The 25,327-nt window shown below is 48.5% G+C and overlaps 1 protein-coding gene across 4 annotated transcripts in view; it reads right to left on the bottom strand.

Moving 5' to 3' along the window:
* thada (THADA armadillo repeat containing) overlaps positions 1-25,327 on the bottom strand; it is a 51,704-nt gene that overhangs the window by 24,329 nt on the left and 2,048 nt on the right. For 3 of the 4 annotated variants that reach the window (XM_029834693.1, XM_029834694.1, XM_029834696.1), the window contains 22 exons: positions 25,075-25,268; positions 24,689-24,783; positions 24,363-24,586; positions 23,567-24,279; positions 23,333-23,487; positions 22,862-23,017; positions 22,677-22,772; positions 22,459-22,582; positions 22,100-22,245; positions 21,751-21,979; positions 21,543-21,678; positions 20,692-20,828; positions 20,209-20,343; positions 19,298-19,458; positions 14,216-14,325; positions 12,979-13,111; positions 9,825-9,941; positions 9,586-9,708; positions 8,813-8,904; positions 6,948-7,037; positions 4,809-4,940; positions 222-390 (listed from right to left, as the gene is read on the bottom strand). In XM_029834693.1, coding sequence (XP_029690553.1) covers positions 222-390; positions 4,809-4,940; positions 6,948-7,037; positions 8,813-8,904; positions 9,586-9,708; positions 9,825-9,941; positions 12,979-13,111; positions 14,216-14,325; positions 19,298-19,458; positions 20,209-20,343; positions 20,692-20,828; positions 21,543-21,678; positions 21,751-21,979; positions 22,100-22,245; positions 22,459-22,582; positions 22,677-22,772; positions 22,862-23,017; positions 23,333-23,487; positions 23,567-24,279; positions 24,363-24,586; positions 24,689-24,783; positions 25,075-25,268 — 3,667 coding nt within the window. The remainder of the gene's footprint in view (positions 1-221; positions 391-4,808; positions 4,941-6,947; positions 7,038-8,812; positions 8,905-9,585; positions 9,709-9,824; positions 9,942-12,978; positions 13,112-14,215; positions 14,326-19,297; positions 19,459-20,208; positions 20,344-20,691; positions 20,829-21,542; positions 21,679-21,750; positions 21,980-22,099; positions 22,246-22,458; positions 22,583-22,676; positions 22,773-22,861; positions 23,018-23,332; positions 23,488-23,566; positions 24,280-24,362; positions 24,587-24,688; positions 24,784-25,074; positions 25,269-25,327) is intronic. The other variant, XM_029834695.1, reaches the window with a different exon arrangement.

Below are 25,327 nucleotides of genomic sequence, written 5' to 3'. Positions count from 1 at the left end.
GCACATATGTGTTATGATAGCGGCTTTGGTAATTGCTTTCTGTATTTTGTCTTTTTTAGCTTTGTGTTTTGCTGAGTGAAAACGCCTCAAGTTCAGACGTGAAGGCTTTCATGCCGCAACGTGAGGAGAGATTAGAAATTCAGCGAGATGTTCCCCCCCCCCTCCCTCATGTACAGCCTGTATGAGTGGATGTTCTGGTTGTTTAGGGTGTGGGTTCAGACCTGTAGCAGAGTCCCGTGGACATGGTTGTGTTGGACGCTGGGTCCCGGTCCAGCAGGCAGCTCCTGTAGTAAAGTGTGAACTGTTGATGGGACCTGGGTGACCAGCACGAACGGGACGAGGGCCCGAGCAGCCATCTCTCTGGTGCGATACACAGCCGAGCGGCCGCATCTGAGGAAAACACACAAACACACACCTTCCTGTAATAATGGAAAATAAAGATCGGGTCTCCTGTTATCACAGCTGCATCGCTGTTAATGAAAAAGCGTGTGTTTTATCAGTAGCTTTTATTACTTTGCACCGCAGTCTCCAGCATTATGTCATAGTCCCCAGTCCGGAATGATGATGACCTTTCTCATTTGGAACACCGGCTGCTATTTTTAAGCAGACGTTATATAACATCTGAATCTTTGTCTCCCCTCTCCCAGGTCATCGGATCGTTGATATACTGGGATAAAAGCTAGTTGGTTCTAAAATAAACTTTGAGGAGAACACTTCCTGTATTGTTTAATGTGTAACTAAACCCCTTACAGTGATGGCGAATAAGGCCAGTTATACTGTACTGAGCACAATCTTAAAATTAACCTTGTTTACAAGCTGAGAGCTACGTTCTCCAGCGTCATAACATTGATGTGAGGGAAGGACTCCACCGAGACCTGAATGAGATGAAGGGAGGATCCGGGAGCTGGGTCAAAAGAGCACAGAAGAGCCAATGCTAACGAGGACAGTGGCTCTTTCTAGCTCTGTGACCTAATGGCAAGTAAATATTGCATTTTGCAGAGTAATCTGGAGGTGTCACCACATGTAGAGAGGCAACAGTTCAATGTTTACTTTGACCAACAAGAGATTGTCTTGTTGTGACTTGCATTAGCATTAGCATGACTTAGCTGTCAGTACATCTCCTTAAGTACAAATTGAGGTACATAGACTGCATTTGAGAATTTAAATATCAGCAATATTTTGTAGATATTTGCATCTTCAAAGCACATTATTATTATTATTATTGTGTTTTATTAAGAGGTACATTTGGATGAATTTGGCCACAATTATTTTTAAAATGCATGAAATTCAAGGGGTGTTCCCATGGTTAATTCATTTTAATTAGAGATGCTATTAAAAGAGCAGAAGAGTGTATGTTTGACCTTGAGTGCTTTCCCTTAAGGTTCAGGCTTAAACTCTAACAGCACATAGAAACCCACTTGCACACCAACAGGTGAAAAGGTGAGCGCCTGTCAGGCTGCTTCTGGGCTCTGGGATGGTATTAAATCCGTCTGTGAGAGCCAGAAGCGGCAACTCGGCTCCGCATTGGAACATTTAGCTGGCGCGTCCTGAGACGCACAGATCCATCACTGCAGCGGAATGCAGAGATGAAAAGGAGGCTCGCTGAGCGGGAGAGAGGGCGAGAAGTGTGCAGACGCTAGCGTGCAGCTGTGGATTATCTATGCGCAGGGCAAAACAGTGCCAGGAAGAGAAATCATCTTCTTCACCGGCAGAAAAATATTTGTTGGGTCCCACCGTTACGGTACCAGACTACCAGAGATGGCTGGACGTGTGGTTTAAACAAGAACAGCGCTGTTCAACAAGTCAACTGTCAACAAATGTTTTTCCACCTGCTGCTGTAAGCATGTCTCCCTGACACACACACACACCCACACACACACACACACACACCAAGTCCCAACACAGACAACAGTTCAACAGTTTACATTCCAGAGATCTACGTGCCTGTACATGTGATTCTTCTGTTTTTGTCACTCACACACACTCATGAACACACACACACATCCACACATGTACACGCTTTCCTTCCCTGAACTCTATTTGGGGCCCATATGTTAACTATCTGCACTAATTTGTCCCAGTGAAACACTTTTACAAAAGGAAATAGCAGTTTGGAAGTGTGTAATTTTAGAAACACCCCTGGGGGGGGGGTCACAGCAGCCTGCTGGCTGGTACAGACGATACCCATCTGGCTTTCATTGTGGGGGTCCGGCGGGCGGGATTGGAGCAACAGTTCGACGAGTGAGCCGTGTCAATTTTGGAGTTAGAAGAGGACATAAGTAGCAGTTAACCTTTCAAACTCTTCAAAATTACGTTTATTTCCCTCATTGAGTTTCATAGAAGACATAAACTATGTGGACCGGCGTGAGGGGGGGTGTCAGTGAAGCAGGGTGGGTGAGGAAACTCCTCATCACAACAGTAGACGGGGACAAAGAAGCCAAAAAGGAAGCTTAAGAAATGATGAATTAGTAGAACGTGTGTGGGTCATCATCATCCTCATCCTCTCTGTTAATATCCAGACAGGTGTGACGCATGCTGAGGCCAAGCAAGGGAAGGAATGTCAAAACATCCCGATGATGGGAAGGTTTAAAGATCAGATGCTGTGTGGGTGTGATGAGGGATACGGGGAGTGGGGGGGGGGGGGATTTATAGGTTCGACTCTGGCCCGTAAACCGAGGACGAGCTAAGCTACATTTAATCCTCGGAGGTGGCGGGCGAGAGCGGCATGGAGGAGGAGGGGTTTCCGTCGCCAACGTCATCGGACGCGTCCGCACATGCTCGGGGATGAGTCGAGGGTGGGGGGGCCCGGAGCAGATAAACAAGCCTGGATCCAGTGAAATGAGAGATGGGCTATTTTTAACATGCACGGTGAACGTGTGCAGCAGAACAGCAGCGATGGTAACGAGGCAGCCGGCAACAGAGACGCGAGCAGTCACACACACACACACACACACACACACACACACACACACACACACACACAGAGTTCTGTATTTAGGTTTTAGCCTAGACTGTTGAAATTAGCATTAGCCTCACCTTAGCTTTAGCTAATGAATGAAACACTTGTGTTTCTAAAGTATGGACTCAGAAAATGTCTTTTTGGACCAACTTCTGTTCATCAGACACTACAGTTGTGCCCAGAAGGGCAGAAGATGGTGTAATCTCCGTGTCAGCAGGACAAAAGACAACAGCAGGCCCACCAGGAACCTCTGCAAGGCAATGACCTCAAATCAAGAATTAGATTTGTGTTTCTGGCATAAACGTTGGAGAAGGGAGAGAAGCACAAAGGAGTGCTTGTAACATATGTGTCTTCTTCAATTCTATTTTCAAATGTCGCAAAAACATTTGGAGCCTCCTTCATCCTAGGAATGTCAAAAATGAAGGCCGGGACCGCAGATTCCCATTCGCCTGGAAGGTTTACTCCCCAGTAAACAACCCACTGGGTTCAGATAAAAATGGTCACAATCTAATCGCTCGCCGCGTCACCAGGAACGCAGCTACCCACCAACCTCACGGCGGCGGCGTTTTGTCTCAGAGCCCAAAGAGAAAAGGAATCAGACAAATCACGCAGAATGAAGGATTCACCACTTGCTCAACCTGGAACTCAATCCGATTTAACCTGGAATTTTATAAGGGTCCAAAGCAAACGTGAGCCGACGCGCGACAAAGGTTCCTATCAAAGCCGCAGATGCACCTGTCCGAGCACAACGCGCACCTTTAGTGTTTAGACTGCGCGTGTTTTGTCTTGGCGGTTTGTTCTATACTTAGAATTAAGTCTGCTTCAGGGAACACTCGGAGGTTTATCGGCAGCTGTGTGACAAACATGTTCTCCACCGACCCAGACAAACCCTCCCCGTCCAGTATTTCCCAGATTGAAGCTGCTGCTTGCTTGAGCCACTATAGGAAATAACGAACACTTGCTAAGCGCGGATGTCACATCTGCACGAGTCGTCGTTTGGCTGCAGAAATCCTAAATCTGGGTCTCCAGTCAGCTGATTCTCATCCTGCCAGCTGTGCTAACACTCATTAGGGATGCAAGACGACTTCAGCATCGGCCTGACCCCCCGTCAACAGTAACGGGCTTCAGCGGGGGGGTCCCGTCCGCCTCGTCTTTATGTATTTCCTGTGTTACCACATAAGGGGGACGTCCCCGGGAGACGTCCAGATGAACCAGACTCGGCACTGACTGCAGCCAGGGGTTTGGGCACAGTTGCCCTAAGTGGCCCCCAGCCAGAGGGGGGCATTTACACTGCACCTCCAGCCAAATACTGCCCTCCTACATGATTTCTGCTAAAAAAAAAACAAGGAGGAATGTGCTCATCAGCTGCCTGAAAGTTGAAGTTAATGGGCAGCTAATGAGGAAAAGTCTATTTTCAGCTGTTTACACAGCGTATCCTAATAAAGAGCTTGTCTTGTTATTCCAACCTTTTCCTGCATCGCTAGTTGCTTTGCACCATAAACAGTTTTAAGGAAAAATAAATCTATTCATATACCAAACTGAAATTGAGATTCCAACGGCCTCTGTGTCCGAACACCGTGCATGAGCTGCTTTTAATGGCATTTTTCAGAAACCTTAATAAGGGGCCAGTGACCAGATAATTAACTTTTGGTGATGTTCCGGATTCCGGAGGGTTTTTGACCTTTGACCTTCCAAAGATCAAAACCAAGGGGCTTTGATCCTGGCAGAGTTAAGTCTTTGTGCACCTTTTTCTAGTTAATGTTCTTACATCTCGTAATACGATGCTCCGCTGCATGAGCACGGTTAAGCGTGCCGATTCCGTCATGTTTTAGGCCTCCGTGACACTCACCTCATGATGAAGGGTAGGATGGGTGCCAGTCCCAGGGGGGATGAAGATCCATCCATGGGAGAAGGATAAAGCCGACTGAGCACCAACAGAAGCAGGAAGAGACTTGGGTGAAGCTTCACCTGCCCACTGTCACTAAACACACACACAAACACACACAAACATCTGGTTTGACCATTATCACACTGATGGAAGGACGCCAGAAAACATGGCTCCTTTTCTTTGACTGAGCTTTTGTGGCGAGTACAGAGGTGTCAAATATAACCCGATGAGGATAATATTGTTGAAATGATCCCTTTGTACAGGTGCTTTTGCATTAGTCGTGAGGATCTTGTAGAAAGACGCTGAGCAACAGACATCAGCACAAACAGGTCAACAAGCTGGGAAATCTAATAGGAGCCCAATTAGCCACCGTCACACTTTAGTCACGATGTGATGCGATGGCCCCCCCTTCCTTCCCTAAACTTTAAAAAGCTCTTCAGGAGTCTGAGTTAGTTGAACGTGCCTTAAAAAGAGCAGAAAGAGGCGCTTTAATATGCGGGCGCTGAAATATAAACACTCCCGTCGGCGGGACTCACATCCTGTTTATCTAAAGAACATTTTAAGAATGCTGCATTTTCTCCATGTGGTTTTTTAACGAAGGGTGTTTCTTTAGACGTCAGACATGTCACCCTTCATTCCTTCACTTATTACACTTATTGTATAATGTTATTACCACCGCATTCTCAATCCCTCAGCGGCTTCTGGGTCAAGACAACATGCAAGAGTCCTCAGCTAGTCCTTAGCTAGTACACGATGTTTTACTGTGTCCACCGTTAAAGCTTCTAAATGAGTCCAAAGATTTTTAATTCTAATATAGGCACCAAAACACCCCAAGCCTGAAGAGTGCCCCCCGTTCCACAGAGAACCGTCTAGATGCTAACCTGTAGCCCAGCTACTTCAGCTGTACACAGGCTCAAGTTTACAGACGAAGGAAGCCAACAAATCCTTATCGCAGGGAATATTTGAGGTTTGCAACCAGCCCAATGCTTCTCCTGTTGGCTGCCCCTTCAGATCGCGTTCCTGATTATCACAACCACTGCCAGGGATGTGGGTTCCAGCACACATTGTATTTCAGTTTACTAGGAATAGGAATCCTTGGATACATGTACGTCGAGGTACGATCACAACAAAATGTAGGTTGAAGGTGCGTAGGTTCAAATGTTCCCACGCAAACTGCAGGAGGAACATAGCTGGGGTCTCATTGGTGAGCAGATGTGTCCATAAAGGTGTTTGTGAAAAGCTCTAATGGACGGTTCTTCAGCTCCTTCCTGCGGTTTCACATTTGGCAGCCTGACGCTAAAATATCCTCACTCTCCATACCTCAAAATGACACCTGAGCGGCGCGTCGTTTCATTCCGGGGAGCAAACTCTCCTTCAGACGAGCCGTAAACACAGGATGATTTTTCCTATTGTTCCGTCACGGGCTGTTTAGACGCGTTGGGTGGTGTAAAATTGTGAGAAGGGAAATTAGAGAGCTGAGCTACAGTTCCGTGGGAAATGTGCACGGGGCTTCAGCGAAGGTCAGAGCGAGAGGCAAATTGTGAAAGAGCCTGTCTGGAAAAAAAAAAAAGCCTTCAATTAATTGGATCCATGTTAAGATAAAGCTGCTCGGGGAGCTGACAGAAGGCTCTGATGCATTTATTTAACTAGGGAGTCTGGGAACTGAGACAGATAAGGCCAGTGAACCGCTGCAGACTCAACTCTTCTGAACTAGACAAAACCTCAACGAGACATTTACTTTATTCGGTCATAACGTCTTTGTCAGTTGAGCGAATGACCTACACCAGCATTCGATTGAGAAGAAATTGAGGACAAGCGTGACAAGGCCTGTCAGAACCGAACCTCCCAACTAAATAAAAACCAAATGAGCTCACGCTTTCCTGTCAAAGCATGAAAGTATTTGTGTGTGTTTCAATACTTGCTGCATAATGAGTAACAAAATGTGCATTCTACTAGCAAAGTGAGGACATTTTTGTAAGGTTAGGGTTTTAGGCTTTGGGTCAGGGTCACTTGAGAGGGTCAGGCTAATGCATTGACGGTCCTCACAAAGATAGAAGTACAAGAATGAGTGAATGAGTGTATGTGTCAACATCAGCTCACCTCTCCACTGAAGCTGCGGCCTCCTCCAGCTGGTTCAGGAGGAACGGATAGAGCGCAGGAAAACGAGTGAAAAACTCGTGACCCGTCATCCTGACAGAGGAGAAGATCATCAGTGCAGGAGAACAGCCCACACACACACACACACACACACACGACCCCGGCCTGTGCTCCCATCTCAATATAGAACAAGATGATCAATATAAGGAGGCGCTATATTTAGCTCTAGTGTTGGCTGATAAAGGTTCTTCGGGTTCTGCTGCTGTCATCACAACAGGGGCAGATAAGACAAAGTGAGATGGTGAAATGAATCGGGTGCGCGTTAAAGGTCATTTCATTCATGCGCGCACACGCTGTTGGCCACATCAGCAGGGAAAACAAGCCCTGACACCCGGGAGGACGGAGACAACAGGAAAGAAGGGACACATTCTACCTTCAACTGCGTGCAGGACAACGAGAAACGGGTTAATTAGCTCCAAACCTGGCTGCGTGTGCAAGTGGAGACTATCAATACTGATTAGCAGCAATCCGATAAGACGTGCAGAGCTGGAAAGAAAGGAAGATTAGGATGTCCTGACGGGATGTGACACTGATGGTGCCGTTATCCAGGACAAAAGTGTTGTTGTGTGAGCACACCGGTCCATCGGCGCACTCATCCGGGACCACAACAACCGAGGAAATAGAGACGTTAGCGGGAGAGCTCAAACTGCTGAGGAAGACATCATCGGGAAGACCGGCAGCATGTGTGAGTGTCTGGCTTGTGGATCAAACGCCATAAGTTATATGGGTAGTGAATGTGAGGCAAACACATGTGGGGCGCAACATGAGCTAAAGCGGCTCGTTTCTGCTGAAATGAGCTCATTTGCTTTGTTCACAGTTTACATTTATCTTGCTTTATTAAGATGGGAACGCCGATGCCCAGTCCAACGACGTTCCACAAACAAACCACGGATTCAAGGAGCGCGGCTCAGTTATCCAGCAAGTATAAATACACCCAGAGAGAGCTGTAAATGAACTGCACATGGGGCCGAAACCAAGGCGCGATCATATGGGCACGCACGGACGCGCGCGCGCGCGACAACGGCTCAACGTTGGAAGGAACGAGCTGTCAGAAACCATTTTCTGTTGCCAAAGATCACAACTATAAAAGCGTGGTCATAACAGAGACCAGGCGTACGAGTGGGTGCAGAAAGGACACACTCGTAAAAAAAAGAGAAAACACAAGTAGAAATGAGCTGCAGGTTTCTTGTTCCTTCACACACACACACACACATGCAGACACACACACGCACAGAGTTTAGCAGCAGATTCTGGTCAATGCTATTTACTGACAGGGGAACCGACCATGCATGAACGAGCTCTGGTCCTTTACGTGCACCGAAGGCTCATTTCTTATGTTCACTGCACATAAATCTGGACAATCACAATATAGAGTACACGTAACCCACGTGCAACAGCAGTTTCAAACACGTTTGATGATTAATAATGTGAAACAATTAAAACTGCTGACGCTACCAAAGGTCAAGAAAATGCACAAATTCAATTCTTTGCTTATTTTTGGAGGTAAGGTGAGAGGTGTCTACTTAATAGGAGATATGGAGAACTATATATGCAGGTTTTAACACCTTTTGGTTGTGATTTCTACAACAATGTTGGCAGAGTTAGAGGGAAGTCATCACCAGCAAACGTGCATTTCACCTGTAACATTACAACAGCGCCCCCCAGTGGTCCGGGATGCCCTCTGTTACGGTGTACACTGGCTGAACTTGGAGAAACACTTGAAATCTGCGCGTGAAAGCGACCTCTTGATGTCTGATCACACTAAAACCGGTACACATCAATAAACCTGAACCGAAGGAGCATCAGACCTGTTCTTTTTGGAGTGCTCATCCTTCCCTTTCTTCACTCCAAAGATCCTTGTGATCAGTGTGCTGAAGAGGAGCGTGGAGGAATTCCTCACCTGGTAAACACGGAGGGGGGAGGGGGGGGGAGTCCCATTAGCACCATCATCAGTGTAGATACTGGCTAATATCAGAAAGGGCCCCACAGGCTGATGCTAGTTTATACCGTTTGAATTCCATGTTACATCATGGTTCAAAGGTCTCACCACCGGGTCAGCAGAAAGGTTCTGTTGTTTATCTTTAAATCGTTCCAGTTCACCAGATGCAACATCTCACGCTGGAGTAAAATTCTGCCGCCCCCCCACTGTGATGCTTTGGTTCCAAGTGATTTCTATTTTATTCATGAGGGATAAAACAGCAGCTGCAGAACCAGGCTGGAAGAGGTTAGGGTCATAGATGATAAGAACCACGTGAGACACGTGGCGACCAATCTGTACTCTGTTGGATCCATTCAAAGATCTACAGCCTCAGCCAAACGAACAAAACATGAACTTTCGCCATTTCATAAAATGCCCCCCCCCCAAAAAAAAACAGAGAGAAGAAATAAAAAGGAAACAAGGGTTTAAAAGTCCCTCAGCCAGCTGTAGACGTGAGTGTGGATCCCCTCAGTAACTCTGCTCTTCCCAGAAGGTTAATGCAGGGTCTAGATGTGCAAACACTTGTGTGGTGATGGACGTGTTTTCACCGCTAGTGGAGTGAAAAACAAACATGGCGATTATAAGACAGATGTCGGAACTCACGGCCCAGACGGCTGAGGTGAAGCCGAGCACGGCGGCCTGCATTCCCTCGGAGACGAAGGGAACGATGTTTTCCCCGAGACGAGTGTCTCTGTACAGAGCCCTGAGAATGTTGAGAGCGTGGACCTGCAGCACACACACACACACACACACACACACACACATAACATCAGTAATTCTGCGGGAACACGTTGCAGTCTGGAAAAACTATTGATGCACAAAGGTGTTTAAAGACGGCGGACCTGAGGGACGTCGGAGCCGTCGCTGTCTCCAGCCGGCATGGCCAAAGCAATCAGCTCCCTCATGGTCATCTTCAAAAGGCTGCAGCTGGATGATCGGGGCTCAGAGGAGAGCAAGGCCTGCACGGGCGGGAGGAAAGCAGTCACGTGTAGAAGCGCTGCTGGCTTGTCTCCGTCCTAATATCCTCGTGTTAGTTTGGCTTTTTCTCATTATAGACATCACAAACGCAGGATTGTGTTGGGTTCTTAGCCAACTCTTATTGTAGATTAGACACCAGGTCTGGAATCAGAGCCAGACGGTCCAGACGATGAGGTGGGAAGCGATTCCTGTCTAGTGACGCAACTGCGACCAGATCATTTCCAATACACAAGATGTAGCAAAGGCTAATGGTTCTTCATTACTTCTTCTGTTTTGCACCACTCATCGTTTCCTACTGGTTACTGGAAATTTGAATTAAAGGCATAATGGGATACAGGCCAGCGTGAGGATAAGACATGAAAACTCTTAATCAGGCATGTTCCAGCAGCGACAACACGGGATACAAGCTGTCCTCTGGTGACGGGTTTATGGTCATTGACAAATTTCATTTCTTTAAATGGGGTTTCTTTATTAAAGCCACCACCCAGTGATGCCATTTATATCTACCAGGGTTCCAAAATAGGATCCAGCCTTCAGCAAAGAGAACAGGGGGAAACTCATTCAGAGGGGAGGGGAGGGGAGGGGAGAGGAGAGGAGAGGAGAGGAGAGGAGAGGAGAGGAGAGGAGAGGAGAGAGGTGGGGGGTGAGGAGAGAGAGAGGAGGGGAGAGGAGAGGAGAGGAGAGGAGAGGAGAGGAGAGAGGAGGGGGGTGAGGAGAGGAGAGGAGAGGAGAGGGGAAAGGAGAGGAGAGGAGAGGAGAGGAGAGGAGAGGAGAGGAGAGGAGAGGAGAGGAGAGGAGAGGGAGAGGAGAGGAGGGGAGAGGACGAGGAGAGGAGGGGAGAGGAGAGGAGAGGAGAGGGGAGGAGAGGAGAGGAGAGGAGAGGAGAGGAGGAGAGAGGAGGGGGGGTGAGGAGAGGAGAGGAGAGGGAGAGGAGAGGAGAGGAGAGGAGAGGAGAGGAGAGGAGAGGGAGAAGGAGAGGAGAGGGGGGAGAGGAGAGGAGAGGAGAGGGAGAGGAGAGAGGGGAGGGAGAGGAGAGGAGGGAGAGGAGGGGGAGAAGGAGAGGGAGGAGAGGAGAGGGAGAGGAGAGGAGAGGAGAGGAGAGGAGAGGAGAGGGAAAGGAGAGGAGGAGGAGAGGAGAGGAGAGGAGAGGGAGGAGAGGAGAGGAAAGGAGAGGAAAGGAAAGGAAAGGAAAAGAGTGGAGGGGAGGAGAGGAAAGGAAAGGAAAGGAAAGGAAAGGAAAGGAAAGGAAAGGAAAGGAAAGGAAAGGAAAGGAAAGGAAAGGGATACTGAAATCTGGACATGAGTTTAGCTTCTCTGAGTCACATCCTTTTTCATGTTTAAGGACTGTGGAATGTGGAAGTTAGGAGGTGACAGCAGTTTGTTGCTCAGAAGGAAAGGAGTTGATGTGAGCCAGCTGTGTGTCTGGCTCGAGTTATCAGTTGGACAAGAAGAGCAGCGGAGCATTGAGGAGCCGCGGGTCTCTTCGGAACGTTGGGGTGGGCCTGGGTTAGAGGTCGATCCAGAGGAGCCGTCTGAGGCGTCTGGACCAGCGTGAGGCTGGTGCAGGACTCAGCCGTCCTGGATTAAACACTGAGAGGAGGAATGTCGCTGAACCTTCTGCCAAAGTGTCGGGTTCTGCTCCGACTTGTGCTTCCTCAGCTCTTTCCTTGATCTCTCCTCCGCCTTTTGGATGATCCTTTTCCTTTATGAAAGTTCCAGCGTTCAAGCCATCGGCACCGAGAGCTCCTTTTACCATCTCCGCAAAGATTAGTGTCAAGGAAATGAGCTTCTGGAGCTGAACAAATGAAAATAAAAGGATGGTGATGGGGCTAAAAAGAATCTCACTGCAGAGCCGTGGTGCCTCCAGGAGTTTGATTGGAGTTTAATGAATGTCCGGAGCTGCCAGAGCTGTTTTCCAGCACTGAGGAGGGTCTTGAACTGGTTCTGAGTGTGTGTGTGGCGTAATAAAGATGATAAAGATGTTTTCCTAATAAAGCTGTGTTTTTAAAAAGTGACATAAAAAGGTGTCGGCGATGTCAAGTGCCTCTTAATCCACAAGAAAGAGCAACTGCGCTGTAAAAACGAGTGTGAGAAAACCGGTCACGTCCTGTTTTAAGAGCAGTCATCAGGAGATGCGGCCGAAGGACACTGACTCATTCAAGTGTTAACGTGGGTTAGTCAGGGATTGTGTGGGAGTACAAGACAGGGCAGGGGTGGGTGTGTGTGTGTGTGTGCGTGCGTGTGTGTGTGTTTTAGTGACAAGAAAAGAAAACCAGGATTAAAAACAATTCATAATCTTTCAGTGTGTTTCAGTGGAATGCCAAATACCTGCTCACAACCTTTAACAGTAACCAGAGAACACACACACGCACACACACACACGCACACACACACACACACATGCACACACACACACACACTTTCTATTGCTAAATCTCCGAGAACTCTTTCTCTCACATGTAACACAGCTCCAGGTTTAACCTTTGAACTGCCGGTGTGGGATTTGTCTCCCCCTTCTGGCCGTAACAAACTCTTGAGCTTTGAAAAAAAGGGAATCATTACATGAGGAAAAAAAGGAAACCGGCTTTAATCATTTTATACTACAAAACATATAGGGAATATCTCAAAAGTCCCGTAGTCCTGTTGTCATACAACCATTTAGAGTGGAGAAGTCTTGGATTTGTTGTTTCCATAATCAGAAGAGACACCAGAGCCACATTCACTGTATATGGACATTTAACGTAGCAACAGGGGGAAACGAAGAGACAGATGGACTGGACCCGTCCTAAGTTAGACCAAGGAATCCAAAACAGCAGCAGAGGCTTGTAAACAGTACGAACAGCACTCCCCCCCCACCCTGAATAAACTAAATCAGAGGAATGTGAGGTTGAGTGTGAAAGGTCAGCATCTCCATCCCAGAGTGGTTCACATCCAGGCCGCGGCCCCGACAACAAATCCAAATCTAAGTGAGCAGGTATTGCTCTGATGGGTCTAACCTGGAAAGGAGAGCTCACACACCTGGATGAAGAAAGGGATTCCGGCACTGCGTCGAGTGGCACACAGCTTGGATGATGGATCGCTGGATTTGACCTCCTCCAGGACCTCAGACAGCCAGAGCGCTGGGAGCTGCTGCAGGAGCTGGCTTCTGCTCCTAATGCAACACACACACACACACACACACACGGAATCACTACGTTCCCCTGAAGATACACAGGTTAAAACTTAGATCTGATGTTTGGGTTGGGGGTTCCTCCCTTTTGACTGGTGAGAACGTCTGCTCAAACGTCTGCTTCTCACCCAGACCAGAGAGGATCCGTTGAGCACAAACGTGCGCCCACCAGGCAGATCGCGCACTTGACACGCACGGCCGACGCCATCATATTGTCGCCGTGTAGCTTCTGCAACCGTGACTGAAACTTCCGCAGGCGATGTTCGCTCTATTTATCGTGCCTACTAGAGGTTGTAAAAACAATACACGGGCACGGCTGCGGGTACAAACACGTGTCCGTCGAGGAAACTGGAAACGTCAAAGAGGTGAGGAGAGATGGGACAAAATGACGAGGGAAGAGGGAGCGAAGCGGCACCGACGGTCCCAGGACAAAGCATCAAACAGCCACGGTTGGGCAGCCCACAATCAACACCCCATAACCCAGAACACAGCCCGCATACCAGCTATTCACTCTAGTCCTCTCCTGAAAACACAGTCAGGTCCACACATGCCGCCGGCAGAACACACACGTGCACACACGTACGTGCACACACGTACGTGCACACACGTACGTGCACGCGCGCACACCTACGTGGAACCGCTAGAATGTCGGCCTCATTATACGGCCCAGAGTGAGACTGGTTATCCTGCGAGTGCACAACAAGTTTGTTTTAACTGGTCTATACTGGGAAGTTCAAAGGAAACTGTGGGTTGTCACCTGCCGCAGAGACGCAGAACATCTGCCATAAGCTAGAAAACACATCGATTATCATGTCTTGAAAACCCTTTTTATCGCTGTGCATTTGTAACTATTTACTATATCACACCATCCCTCTTAGGAACTATTAATAGAAACCTCCAGATGACAGAAGGTTCCTTCCAAGCTGCTTTATTTCCTCAATAATGTTGGTTCACATTTACAGCTGTTAAGAGGCCCTGATATTACTCTCCATAGTCCATCAGCAGTGCACCAACCCACCTACGTGAGAGCCCACAGGCACTCCAGATATTAGCTTTCAGACTTTGGCCCTAAAAATGAACACACACCTGCACAGCATGTCAGTCAGGCGCACGAAGCCCACATAAGCCAGTTCAAAGGCGCCGCGATGACGGGACTGTAGGAGCTGCTGACGGAAGTACAGTCCGACCCCTTCCACCTGAAAACAAAAATGGAGAATTGTGAGTAATGATGATAGAAATTTCTGTTAGACCCCCTGCCACAGCACAGCTAGGCTAACGCTAACCCTTTTTCCTCCAGCGTCCGACTGGATTATCTAACACCATTTTAACCTTTTCTCTATTTGGCAGGAAAATTGCAGCGCTAACTTTAGCTGCAGCCTTTTTTCAGACATACCAGCTCTCCACCAGCGAGTGCTGGACATGCCAGCGTGAGAGCGGCATGTCAGTAGCGTGACAAGTGTGTTCGAATGAGGATGCTGAGACATCCGCATAATGGCCACCGTCAGTAAAACCATCCAGTTCTAATAGTGTTAGCAACATTATTCTAACTATACACATACACACTGCGCACAACTGGGTGCTGTGGCCAGTGTATAAACTAGCGAGTGTGTTGCAGGTGAGGCGGGAGGGCGAGGCGGACGCGGAGCTCTGGCACCCTGTCATTAAGGCTGCGGTGTCACCACCAGCACAGAGGCTGCCAGGCCTCGGCTTAGTCAGGGGTGGCACGAAGGGCACAGGGAGGCGGTGGCACGGCCCCGACACAAAAACAGCCGGTGGAGGGAGAATAATCCCAGCAGCCGTTTGTGTGTGTGGGGGGGGTGTGGTGCAGACACTGGAGACACGATAGTAAAAATCGCTCATTTTACTCACAATGACTTCAGTGGAAATTAGGAAGGTTGTGATATCGTATATATTCTGTATGAAGCGGGACTAGAAATCTGAAAACGTCGTTGTGTAAACGGGGGCCTCAAGCTGCTGGTTTGCTCACGGTTCCCAGAATCTTTAAAGATAAAGAGATTCTTTAAAGACAAAACAGGGGACCAACTCTATATATCAGGGCCCCCCTGCTGTGGAACAAGGTCCCTCTCCAGGGACTTTTAAAATCAGGCTATATAGTCAGTAATTTGGTAGCTACAGTCATAATTGTAGCTAAGCTAACGATCCTGTCCTGCTCTGTTTCTGTAAAGCACCTAGAGACAATCTTGCTATCCAAATAATGTTGAACTGTATTGAATTCCCCCACCCCACAGCCTAAAGGTCTGCACATTACATTGACTGGAGGCTTTCAATTCCTCTAGAGTTGGGGAATGAATGAAGTTCGCCCTGCGATTGACTGGTGAGCCGTCCGATGTCGAGCCCGGCCTCTCGCCCTGTAACGCTGAGAGAGGCGCCCACCATTACAGAAGCAGAAAATGGATGGACGGACACATATTGAATAGCAGCTGAAGTATAACTGTAGGCTTGGGCACCGTGTTCTGGTCAAGTCAACGAGAATGATCCTGCAGACCTAAAAACAGAAAATGGCCGGAGTCAACCACAATGATACCAACCCCGGTGACTTATCACATTGCAGGCCAGACTGGACTCCCAGGACAGGCCTGACCTCACTGGGGTAAAAATGGCAGCGGCAGTCACCATTAGATGGCCCGTTTGGCTGCCGGGGCCCAGACCACTGTGGCGCTGAGCTGGGTTGAGCCGCCTATTTAAATCTTCCCTCTCAAAAGGTTCCCGTCTGTTTAAAAAGGGCCAAGAAGGACAGGACGGGGGATGGGCGGCTGTATTTAGGCAGAAACTTGCCTTCTGCAAATGTGCCCATTTCCTAGAAATATCTCCCATGTGCAGAGGGAAGTTTTCAGCGTCTAATTACATGTGTCTCTGTGACAGTGACCCAAATAGCCCACGGTTAAGAGACAGTCAGATAATGTTTGTTGTTGTTGTTGTTTGAAGTTCTGGTTTGAGATGCAGAAAAGGCAAAGCCATGAAATAATCATCCGGATCTGTTTACAACAATATGAGTTATTTACAGATGAAATAGATATTGGACTACAGAGAGGCTCCAGGCGCGCCCTTCACCCTCAGAGGGAAAAACTGAGAAAGAAACCGTTTCATTTTATCACTTAATTCCCGTTAATTGTGTCTTTCCTCAATGTAATGTTATAGGATCTTTGGAACAAACACGTGACCTACACATGGGTCGCTCTCCTGTAACCGGTTTACCGAGTCCTCCCACTTTTTAATTGGTTGTTTTCTCATTTTCCAGGTGGGAGTTGCGGTGCCAGGAGCTTCAGCGGGGGAGCCTTGACCTTGGCCTCTTTTTCCCCTCACTTATAAACAAAGATACTTCCTCGCTCCAGGCGGCCGCTCTCCTCTGACCCCGGGTTCAACCGTCCACCATTCATCAATTAAAAACCCCTGCTCCAGTCCGAGGTGCCGATCTGCACTCCAACCTCTTCACACTCGCCTGGGAACTGAAGGTCACGCGTGAGGCCGACAAGGTCACATATTCTGTAACCTAAATGGCCAAGAGATGGGGGGGGTGTGGGGTTCAGACCAAAACATCCCATCTTATGTAACACCATCCTGGGTTCTGTCTCTTTGCCCTATTGGCAGGAAAATAATCAATTAAACCACAAGCATCAATGATCCATGTGTCCACAATGACTCTTAATGCTATGGTGCCACCCAGCGACAGGGAAACACGCAGCGTTGCCATGCCAACCAAGATGTAAAACAGGGTGTATTGGAAGACCTCGGGAGGTGTCACGCTCAGGTAACCGAGGTGTTTCGGTCACACATGCGCACGCAGGCGGCAGGCGTGCGAGGCCGTCCATGTATGACATCGCTGCGGTAGGGCGGGACGGCGTCCACGGAGACCAAACCAGGCCCAACTTTCCTAATACTCCAGGAATCACCCCCACTTACTACCAACAGAAACTCTCTCTCTCTCTCACACACACACACACACACACACACACACACACACACACACACACACCAGTGCAAAGGAAACAGGGATATGGTAAAAACAGAGGACAGCAGCTCACATTTTCCTCTTGTCCATGCGGTCCTCCTCTGCATGATGTTGTTAAGCTGGTTATGTAATAACGGCCCGTCACCATGGCTACCAGAGGGTAACATGGTTTCCTTGATATCGCCATAAATTCTCTCATCAGGACACTGCGGTTGTGACATCATCACGGTTGTGGTAGTGAAAAGTTAAACATCAGGCTGCGCCCACGGCTCCAGCCTGGGCTCGGTTGTGCGTCCAGAACCGACGAGCTGCTGAGAACGTTCCCACGGAGAACGAGAGAATCAAGTTATTGGGAATAAACTGGCTGATGCAAACTAGGAACTGATCAGAACTCGACAAAGAGCAACCCTCCAACAGCTGAGGCATCTTCTGATGCTTCCAGCCTCCGCGTAGTAACAAGCAAAACTGAGCTAAGCTAAACAGCGGCTGGCTAGCTTTACTCACTATGAGATAAGAGGACCATGTTTAACCTCTCCAATCCTCTTTAGAGGATTTTCATTTTTCTTTAAAAAGTTTTCTCTCTCGTTGTGGGAACCGAGATGTGAGCAAATCCTAATAAAGCCGTGGTCCTTGATCACAGAAAAACACACACTCAGCACCTTGAACTTTTCCCACAGGGTTGTGTAAGCACAGTCGACAAGCTAACTCACACGTGCAACCCCCTTTTACGTCTCAGACAAAAACAGCCTGTCTGGTACCCCTGTTATTATGGATGTCCACATGCTGAACCGTTCAGACAACTATTCCTCTGTGTGTGTGTGTGTGTGTGTGTGTGTCTGTGTTGTTGTTGTTTGCGATGCTGTGTGTTCCTGCTGGTGGTGGAAGTGATTTGGAAAGAATGCAGTGGAAGGGGAGGGCCGCTGCAGCCGTTAAACCAGCAGGGTTCCGCCTCAAATGAAAGTGCGGCGCTAACAAGGGCGATGCTAATTGAAGCACCTCCCAGCATGTTGTCACCGACACACAGACACTCAGAGCGTTGCTGCTAGTCCGTAGAGATGCATTACACCGATATCACAATCGAAGGAACATGCGCTGTTGTTGTGTGTTTTCAGACGCATAATCCAAACAGCATCACTGGCGCTAATTAATTAAGACGGCCTCATTTCATTATGAGCATAGCATACTAGAGATTATGTGATTCCACAATTATCCAACTGGTCTGCTGTGGACCCTTTTTGGAGATGTGCTAATCTAATAAAGCAGAAGTTGAAGTCTGACTGGAACATACGGGTCAGGCTTTAGGCAAACTCAACATTATATGAAATAGATTTAACATTAGAACTAGAATCGACCGTTGTTGCACTTCTGTTTCAAGGGCTTCTGTAGAAAAGTGAAAGGAAAAGTGCTTCTTGAGACATTCAGACCATTTTTAGAGAACCCTCCAAAGCAAACAGAGACATAACGTAGCAACAGCCATCTTATCTTTGGAAACCAGGCTGGTTCTAAAGCAACGGCAGCAAGGCGCTCAGACGTAGCCTGAAAAGGGCGAAAGAGCTAATTGTGGTGTGCAGCCATCGACGGAGAACATCGAGGCTGCCGACATCCAGAGACCGAATTCAGACGCAGCCTGGAAAGCAACTGTGGACAGACGGAACACAGTAAAGAACAGCGTAACACAACTACCCCCGTTTACACAACTACGTTTACAGCCTCAAATATCGCATGACATGTTTTAGCACAGAGCCACCGTTGTCTCCTAGAGACGGTCCAGGTAGGACACACTCGCCAAGGACATGAACGTCCTTGTAAATCTATCCACAATCTTCATTCAGGCACGTGAAACCATAGTTCTGTGAGGGGGTTTATGGGGGATCGGCACAGTTTTACCCTCGAAAATAGAGAAAATTCAATGCAATTTTGTCTTTTTTACTGACGGGGATGCAGACCTCATTTTCCGGCCTGGGTTTGAGGACACCAAGATGTCCTGCTCCAGTTTAGGAGCAGTGGGAATGTTGTGTTCAATAGGCAACATCCAAATCTGAACGTAAACCACAGACACGCACTTAAAAGGTAAAAAAAAAAAAAACAACAACAAATGTTAAAGACGTCAAATCTTTATATGATTTCAGTTTGGACCTTGCTGCTTTTGAACGTAACTCCCGGGCGGTGCCGGAGCTGTGTGCATGTCGGGGTCTCACCTGAGCTTCAGTGATGAGTCCGGGGTGTGTCTGAGCCGTGCCGTCGCTGCAGTGCAGGGGCAGACTCTGACACAGCTGTCCGAGCAGCATGGCCACTTCCTTCATGCTCCGCCAGCAACATACCAGTACCATCTGGGCTGTCACCCTGTAGCCCTCATCGCCTGGAGCCAGCACAGAGAATCATGAAAACATGACACCACTCTTCAATCCCAAACCTGACCCCTGTTACGACCCGTATTACAACATGCAGTTCATCTAATACCACTCTTATATCTTTGTCTTCTCGGAACACCTGGAGTTCTAATGTATCCAGTAATAAAATAGCACACACACACACACACGCGAAGTAGGAGGATACAGCTGCCGCGACAGCACGCAAATATAAGGTCAAATACTCCCCCAACAGGACACCAGCGGTACTGCAGGCCGGGCTTGCTATTTAAATTGAACTTATAAAGTACAACCACTACTTAATAATAACAAAAAGGAATCATAACACTAACAATAAGCTCCCCATTTAACTTACAGTTATAGAAAGGAGAGAATATGCAAGTTATTGAGGAAATAGGATTTTACGATAACATTATTAGTGTGTGCAATGACAAATTCTGTTGCCGCTACACACTGACTGCATATTGAGGCTCGAACTAGATGGTAACCTGCCCAGTAAGGAAGCAATAATGGTAAATTAATTTCCCCAGCTGTCCCCAAATTGGACAGAAACCAGGTGGTGGTGGCAGAGTCAAGGTGGGGGAGGGTGCCTCTCTGGAGCCTCGTTATTTGTTGTGTTGAAGAAATTCACAGATGATGGGTCAGTCTGTGTTTTTGATTTTGAATCCAGTCGCTAACTGGTTGATAATAAAAAACAATCCCATGAGCAGCAGATTTCTCCCTCTATGTGTGTGACTCACCTGAAATGTGTGAAGGTGTGTGTGTGTCATCGTCTCCTTGGTGTGTGTCCAGCTCTCTGGCACTGTTGAAGAAGTCATTGGTGTCTCTGGGCTGAATCTCCTGCAGGATCCTCTGCAGACCAGCCGATGTTTCTGCTTTTAAAACGCACACTTTGTTTCAATTCCATCCAAAAAGTCATCTGTTGATTAATCTCGAAAATCTTTTACCTGCAAATCTTTATTAGTAGCTAATGTAGAATATCCAAACACCATATACACAAACTAAACAGCACAAAATGAGGTTAACAGTCATTTAAACTTGTCCTAGTCCATGAAATCAAATTCTATAATCAATGCTAATTTTGCTGAACTAATAAACATAATATTGGGGCTTTTACCAATTCACCTAAATTTAAACAGATAGATTCATTTAGAGCTTTTATTTACGAGGTTCAACCCAATAATCGACCTGTTCGGCTGAAAACAAGTCTTGCTGTAGATTACCTGAGTCACTGTCCATGGGGATGAGACCTTCTGGAGAGGAGCTCTGGACGACAGGAGAGACCACGTCAGACATCCTGTAGCACACGGCAACCAGCTGGGACACCAGACTCCTCCACTCCTCCATCAGACTCAGGCTCCTGGACGCATAAACAAGTAAACACATGAGCGTGTTGTCTCCAGGCAGGGTGCAGGTTCCATTTATCCACCTTTTACTGTGAGTGAGTTACAATATTTTTATATAAAGGACTTAAAGGGGGGGCTGGGCCAAGAAGCGGATGGTCCTCGGTTCAAGACCCGGTGCAGAGAAAACTTGGGAGGTGCGAGGGCAGGTGCCAGGACAACCTCAGAGCACCGCCGAGGTACCCATGAGCAAGGAGCCGAACCTCCAATCGCTCTCATGGAGCCATGCAATGAACTGGTGGCTCATTTAGCACCCAAAAGGGATACAGCGGTCAAGAAGATGACTTTAGAAAAAAGAATACAGAATATGATGTTTACCCTAATATATAGAATATATAACAGAATGCAATAAAGTGCCAATAACTGTTATTTAGCAGATTTGAAGCAGAGATCTGCATCTAAAACTCAAAGTTACTGCACATAAGCCTATTGGCCAATGAAAGACCCCAGGAAAACCAGGGTCACGATACTAAAGAATGGTTATTACAACTAAAATATTATTCCCAATGCTTCTATGACACAAAAGCTGTTGCTGAAGTCTGATAAATCGTGGCCTTTTTTTCTCTTTGCAATCAGTGTACGTGAATGTGTTGATGATGTAAAACGATTAAAGGTCTCAGTTGGATCAATAGGAGTAAATGTGGATGTTTGCTTTCGGGATCTCTGCTCACTCAGTGTTCAGATGCTGCAGGACGGCGGTGATGCAGTGGGCTCGGCCATAAAGAGGACAGGAAGCTGCCGCCTGCAGCAGAGACGACTCCGCCCTCCGCACCTCCAGCTGCAGCGCACGTAGCAAGAACTGGATCACTGAGGACAGAAAGTAGCATCACACGTATCCCAACAGGCTTTTATTTATCAGGAGAGCACGTCTGATCTCACCAGCCAGGGCGTTGACCTCCACCATCGCACACTCGGAAGGCTGCGGCGGCGGCGAGGGCGGCGCGAAGTCGAGGTCCTGCTGCCGTGCACAGTGCAGCAACGCCTGGCTCAGGTCAGGATGGGGGAGCAGCAGGTTGAGGAGGTGGGCCGCTGTGACGCTGTCGAAAGGTTTGGTGCTGGTGCTGAGGTCCAGAGCTGCCTGGAGGACACGGCGCATCCTCTCCTGGTCCTAACGCCACATAAGAGTTGACATGATGACCCAGCAGACAGCAAATGCTATAATAGTCCACGGCTCGCATCATTTAAGCGGATGAAACGTGGAAAATAAAATGCATTCCTCCACACTAACCTGTAGTCCCACAGCTGCTGGCGGAAGTTGCCGTAGCAACGCCGAGGCCAGTTGTTTGACTTCCAGGAAATTGCTGGCAACACAGTAGAGGACGTTTTGAGCGTGCGCAGAGGTCACAACATGGCCAAGGGCAAATCCACCAGGCTCTGAGGAAAACACAGGTGAGTTCCACAGGTGAGGACATCGATAGAAGAAGAGGGCAAAGACCGCACAGCCAGTCCTCCTCAGTCGTCCGGGTCAAAGGTCAAATTTTGGCTTAAGTTAAAAGAAGTTCAATGCTCTTAAACCAAGATTTCTACTGTACAATCAATAGGCAACTTGATCATGTGATTAGTTAAAGAATAGTCTGCACTCTGTACCTGAACTAAAGGTGAAGGTCTGTCCTAGTAAACACAGCAGCTGAAGGGACATGAGGCATTTTGAGAAGGAAGCACCAGGAAGCAAAACCTCCAACAGCGTCCCACAGAACCAGTGAAGGAACTCCTGCATTCCACAGAGAACACACAACGAAGCTCACGCAGCTCATTTTCAGCAAGCTAAGTGCCCCGGTCGGATCGGCCTCGGCGTGCCTGGTCACCTTGTACATCTGGAGTGTGTCTTTGTCCCCGTCCGCCTGCTCCTGAGTCAGTCTCTTCTGCAGCAGCACGGCGCTGTCCTTCATTCGACACAACAGCTGCACGGAACAACGTTTCAGGGGAAATGACTTTAGCGTTACACTGGCACGACCAGCGCCTCCGACACAACGCAGAGCACAAAGCGGACCTTTTTCAGCAGGCTGACCGTCTGCTGTCTCCCACCGGGCGACTGGCTGTTGAGATTTAGCGGCAGGAAGTGGCGGATCAGGTCCATCTCCTCTGACGTCAGCGCTTCGGTGCTGCGGTGGCTCTCACAGACCAAGCCCAAAGCATCCATCCTCACCTTAACATGAGGGATGATATTAGCCAACCACCAAGGTGTGCACACTAGATGAACCAGCGCAGTTTACATATAGGAAACCACAAAAGTCCAAAGACGCATCAGAGTCACTCAACACCCAGATGTGGAAATGTAAAAAGTTGTGTTTGTGGATGGTCCCTGTAAGCTTGTAAATGATTATAAATCACATATAGTAAAAGAGGTTTTCATTTCATGCTTTACAGGTATTGAAATAAGGAGAGAAACAGTAAAAGACAGAGGGTAAATAGCTACAAGCTATAAAAAATGGGCCCAAAGAATGGATAAAAACACACAAACCTGATCATGTTTGTGGACGAGTGCTTGCTGGAGGAGGGACAGAGGCACCAGGCCCCCCCAGAGACCCTTCTCTGATGATGGAGCAACACCCTGGGCCCTGGCTGCACGCAAGCAGGTCATCAGAGCTCCCAGAGCTCCCCTGCTGATGGAAGCGCCTAAAGAAAATAATAATAAATAAGTATAATAAATCAGGAAGTCCCAAAACCCAGGCAGAGGTGGTGGTGGTGGCTTTACCTTTGCTGTTGGGTGGCATCTGCTGCAGGATGTGCACCATGTGTGTCAGGCTGGTGGGGCTGCAGCGCAGCAGCTTGGGCAACACGTAGTCCAGGATGTATGTGGTCTGATCCACGTTGGCGCGGCAGAGAACCTGCAGCAGAGGGGTGACCCACGTCTGGTGCCACCGGAGCATCCACTCCTCCGTGCTCGTCTCGCTGACCAGCTGCTTCTTGTGGCTGATGAAAAGCTTCTCCAGAAGGTCGCTGGCATAAGGAGCCAGGCTCTGGTCGCCCATCAGGCCCAAGAGACATGAAGGCAGCGCGGGCTCCGTGTCCAGCAGGTACCCTGCCCCGTAAAGCTCCACCAGGCAGCCCAACGAGCCGTACTTCCCCCTCATGTGCCACTCCAGCCTCAGCAGGCTTTGAGTGAGCTCAGAGACGTAAGGGTCACTGTTCGGGTCAGACATGGAGGGAGGGATGCTGTGCTGATGAAGAAGGAGGAGGTTGTGAAACAGGGAGCGGGCCTGGTAGCGCACTCCATCCAGGGGGTGTTCCCAATGGGAGTAGATGTGTTCCAGGAGGCGTCGCTGTAGCTCCGACCCGCCACTGAGCGACTGTTGGACGCAGGAGGCGGAGGAGGACTGTCCTGTCCCCTGCAGGCAGTCTAGGGCAGCTGTGCTCCACAGAGTCAGGACCCGAGCTACAACCATGGCTGTGCTGGACTCCTTTATACTACAGGGGGGACAATTACACAAGGACTCTTATTTTTTTCTTCTTCAACTCTACTACTATACAAACAACAACCATGGACTTACGTGATATCGAGATCCAGCAGTATGTTGGGGATTAACAGAAGCAGCTGTTCCCACCGTGGCCGCGGGGGGGCGCCCTTCCAGCTCAGCATGGCCAGTGCTCCATGGCACAGATACAGGGAGACGCCCAGAGGACGAGCCGCGGTGCACAGGCTCTCGCACCGCTGCTTTACCCACCGAGGAGCCGAGTCCAAACCCTGAGCTGAAGCGTGCAGCAAACCACACACCTGATGCGCAAAGTCAAGGTTCGGGTTGGGTTGCAATAAATGAGAGCTTTGAATTATCAGGAATGACATGAAAGATTCTTAAATAGGAGACAGTCAACTCACCACAGCCGCAACTTCATCCCCACAACCCATGGCACATCTGATCATTAACACCACAGCCATGCCGGCCGTAGTCTGGACACACTGGATGAACTCCTCTACACAAAAATAGGAAGTGAAACTTTCATATTGCGCTGATAATACATTGTGCTTACATGAGCGGCAGCATCCCATAGGAATAAAACCCACAGAATAAGAAAATCCAGCATGAAGATCGAAGTTTTACTAGAGTATTAGCAATTACCAAAGCCCACAATGCTCAACGGTTTCACTAATAGCGTGCACGTATGGTGAACAGCTACAGCTGTCGGTGCAGATAACCTCTCACGCTGTCAGGTGAACAATGACAGGAGAGGAGTGTGTTTCTGTGGTTACGGCGTTTCAGTCACCATCAGTCAGGATGTGTACGTAGCAGCCGAGAAGGTTACTCAGCGTCTCCTCCAGCTCGCTGCTGCCCAGCTCAGCCTGCAGGGTGGCGCTGATAGTCTCCAGAGACCTCTGAATCACCAGCATGGAGGCCTTCACCGCTGCCAGACATGACCTCATCAGCTGGGCCTGAGCGACGTGGCGCCCTGCTAGACCGCTTGGAAGACAGCAGGGGGCGACACTTGATCAAGAGCAGAACTTTTAAGGGGAAATTAG

Source organism: Takifugu rubripes, chromosome 4, assembly GCF_901000725.2.
Source record: "Takifugu rubripes chromosome 4, fTakRub1.2, whole genome shotgun sequence".
NCBI lineage: Eukaryota > Metazoa > Chordata > Actinopteri > Tetraodontiformes > Tetraodontidae > Takifugu > Takifugu rubripes.
This window is presented reverse-complemented; position numbering and strand designations above follow the sequence as displayed.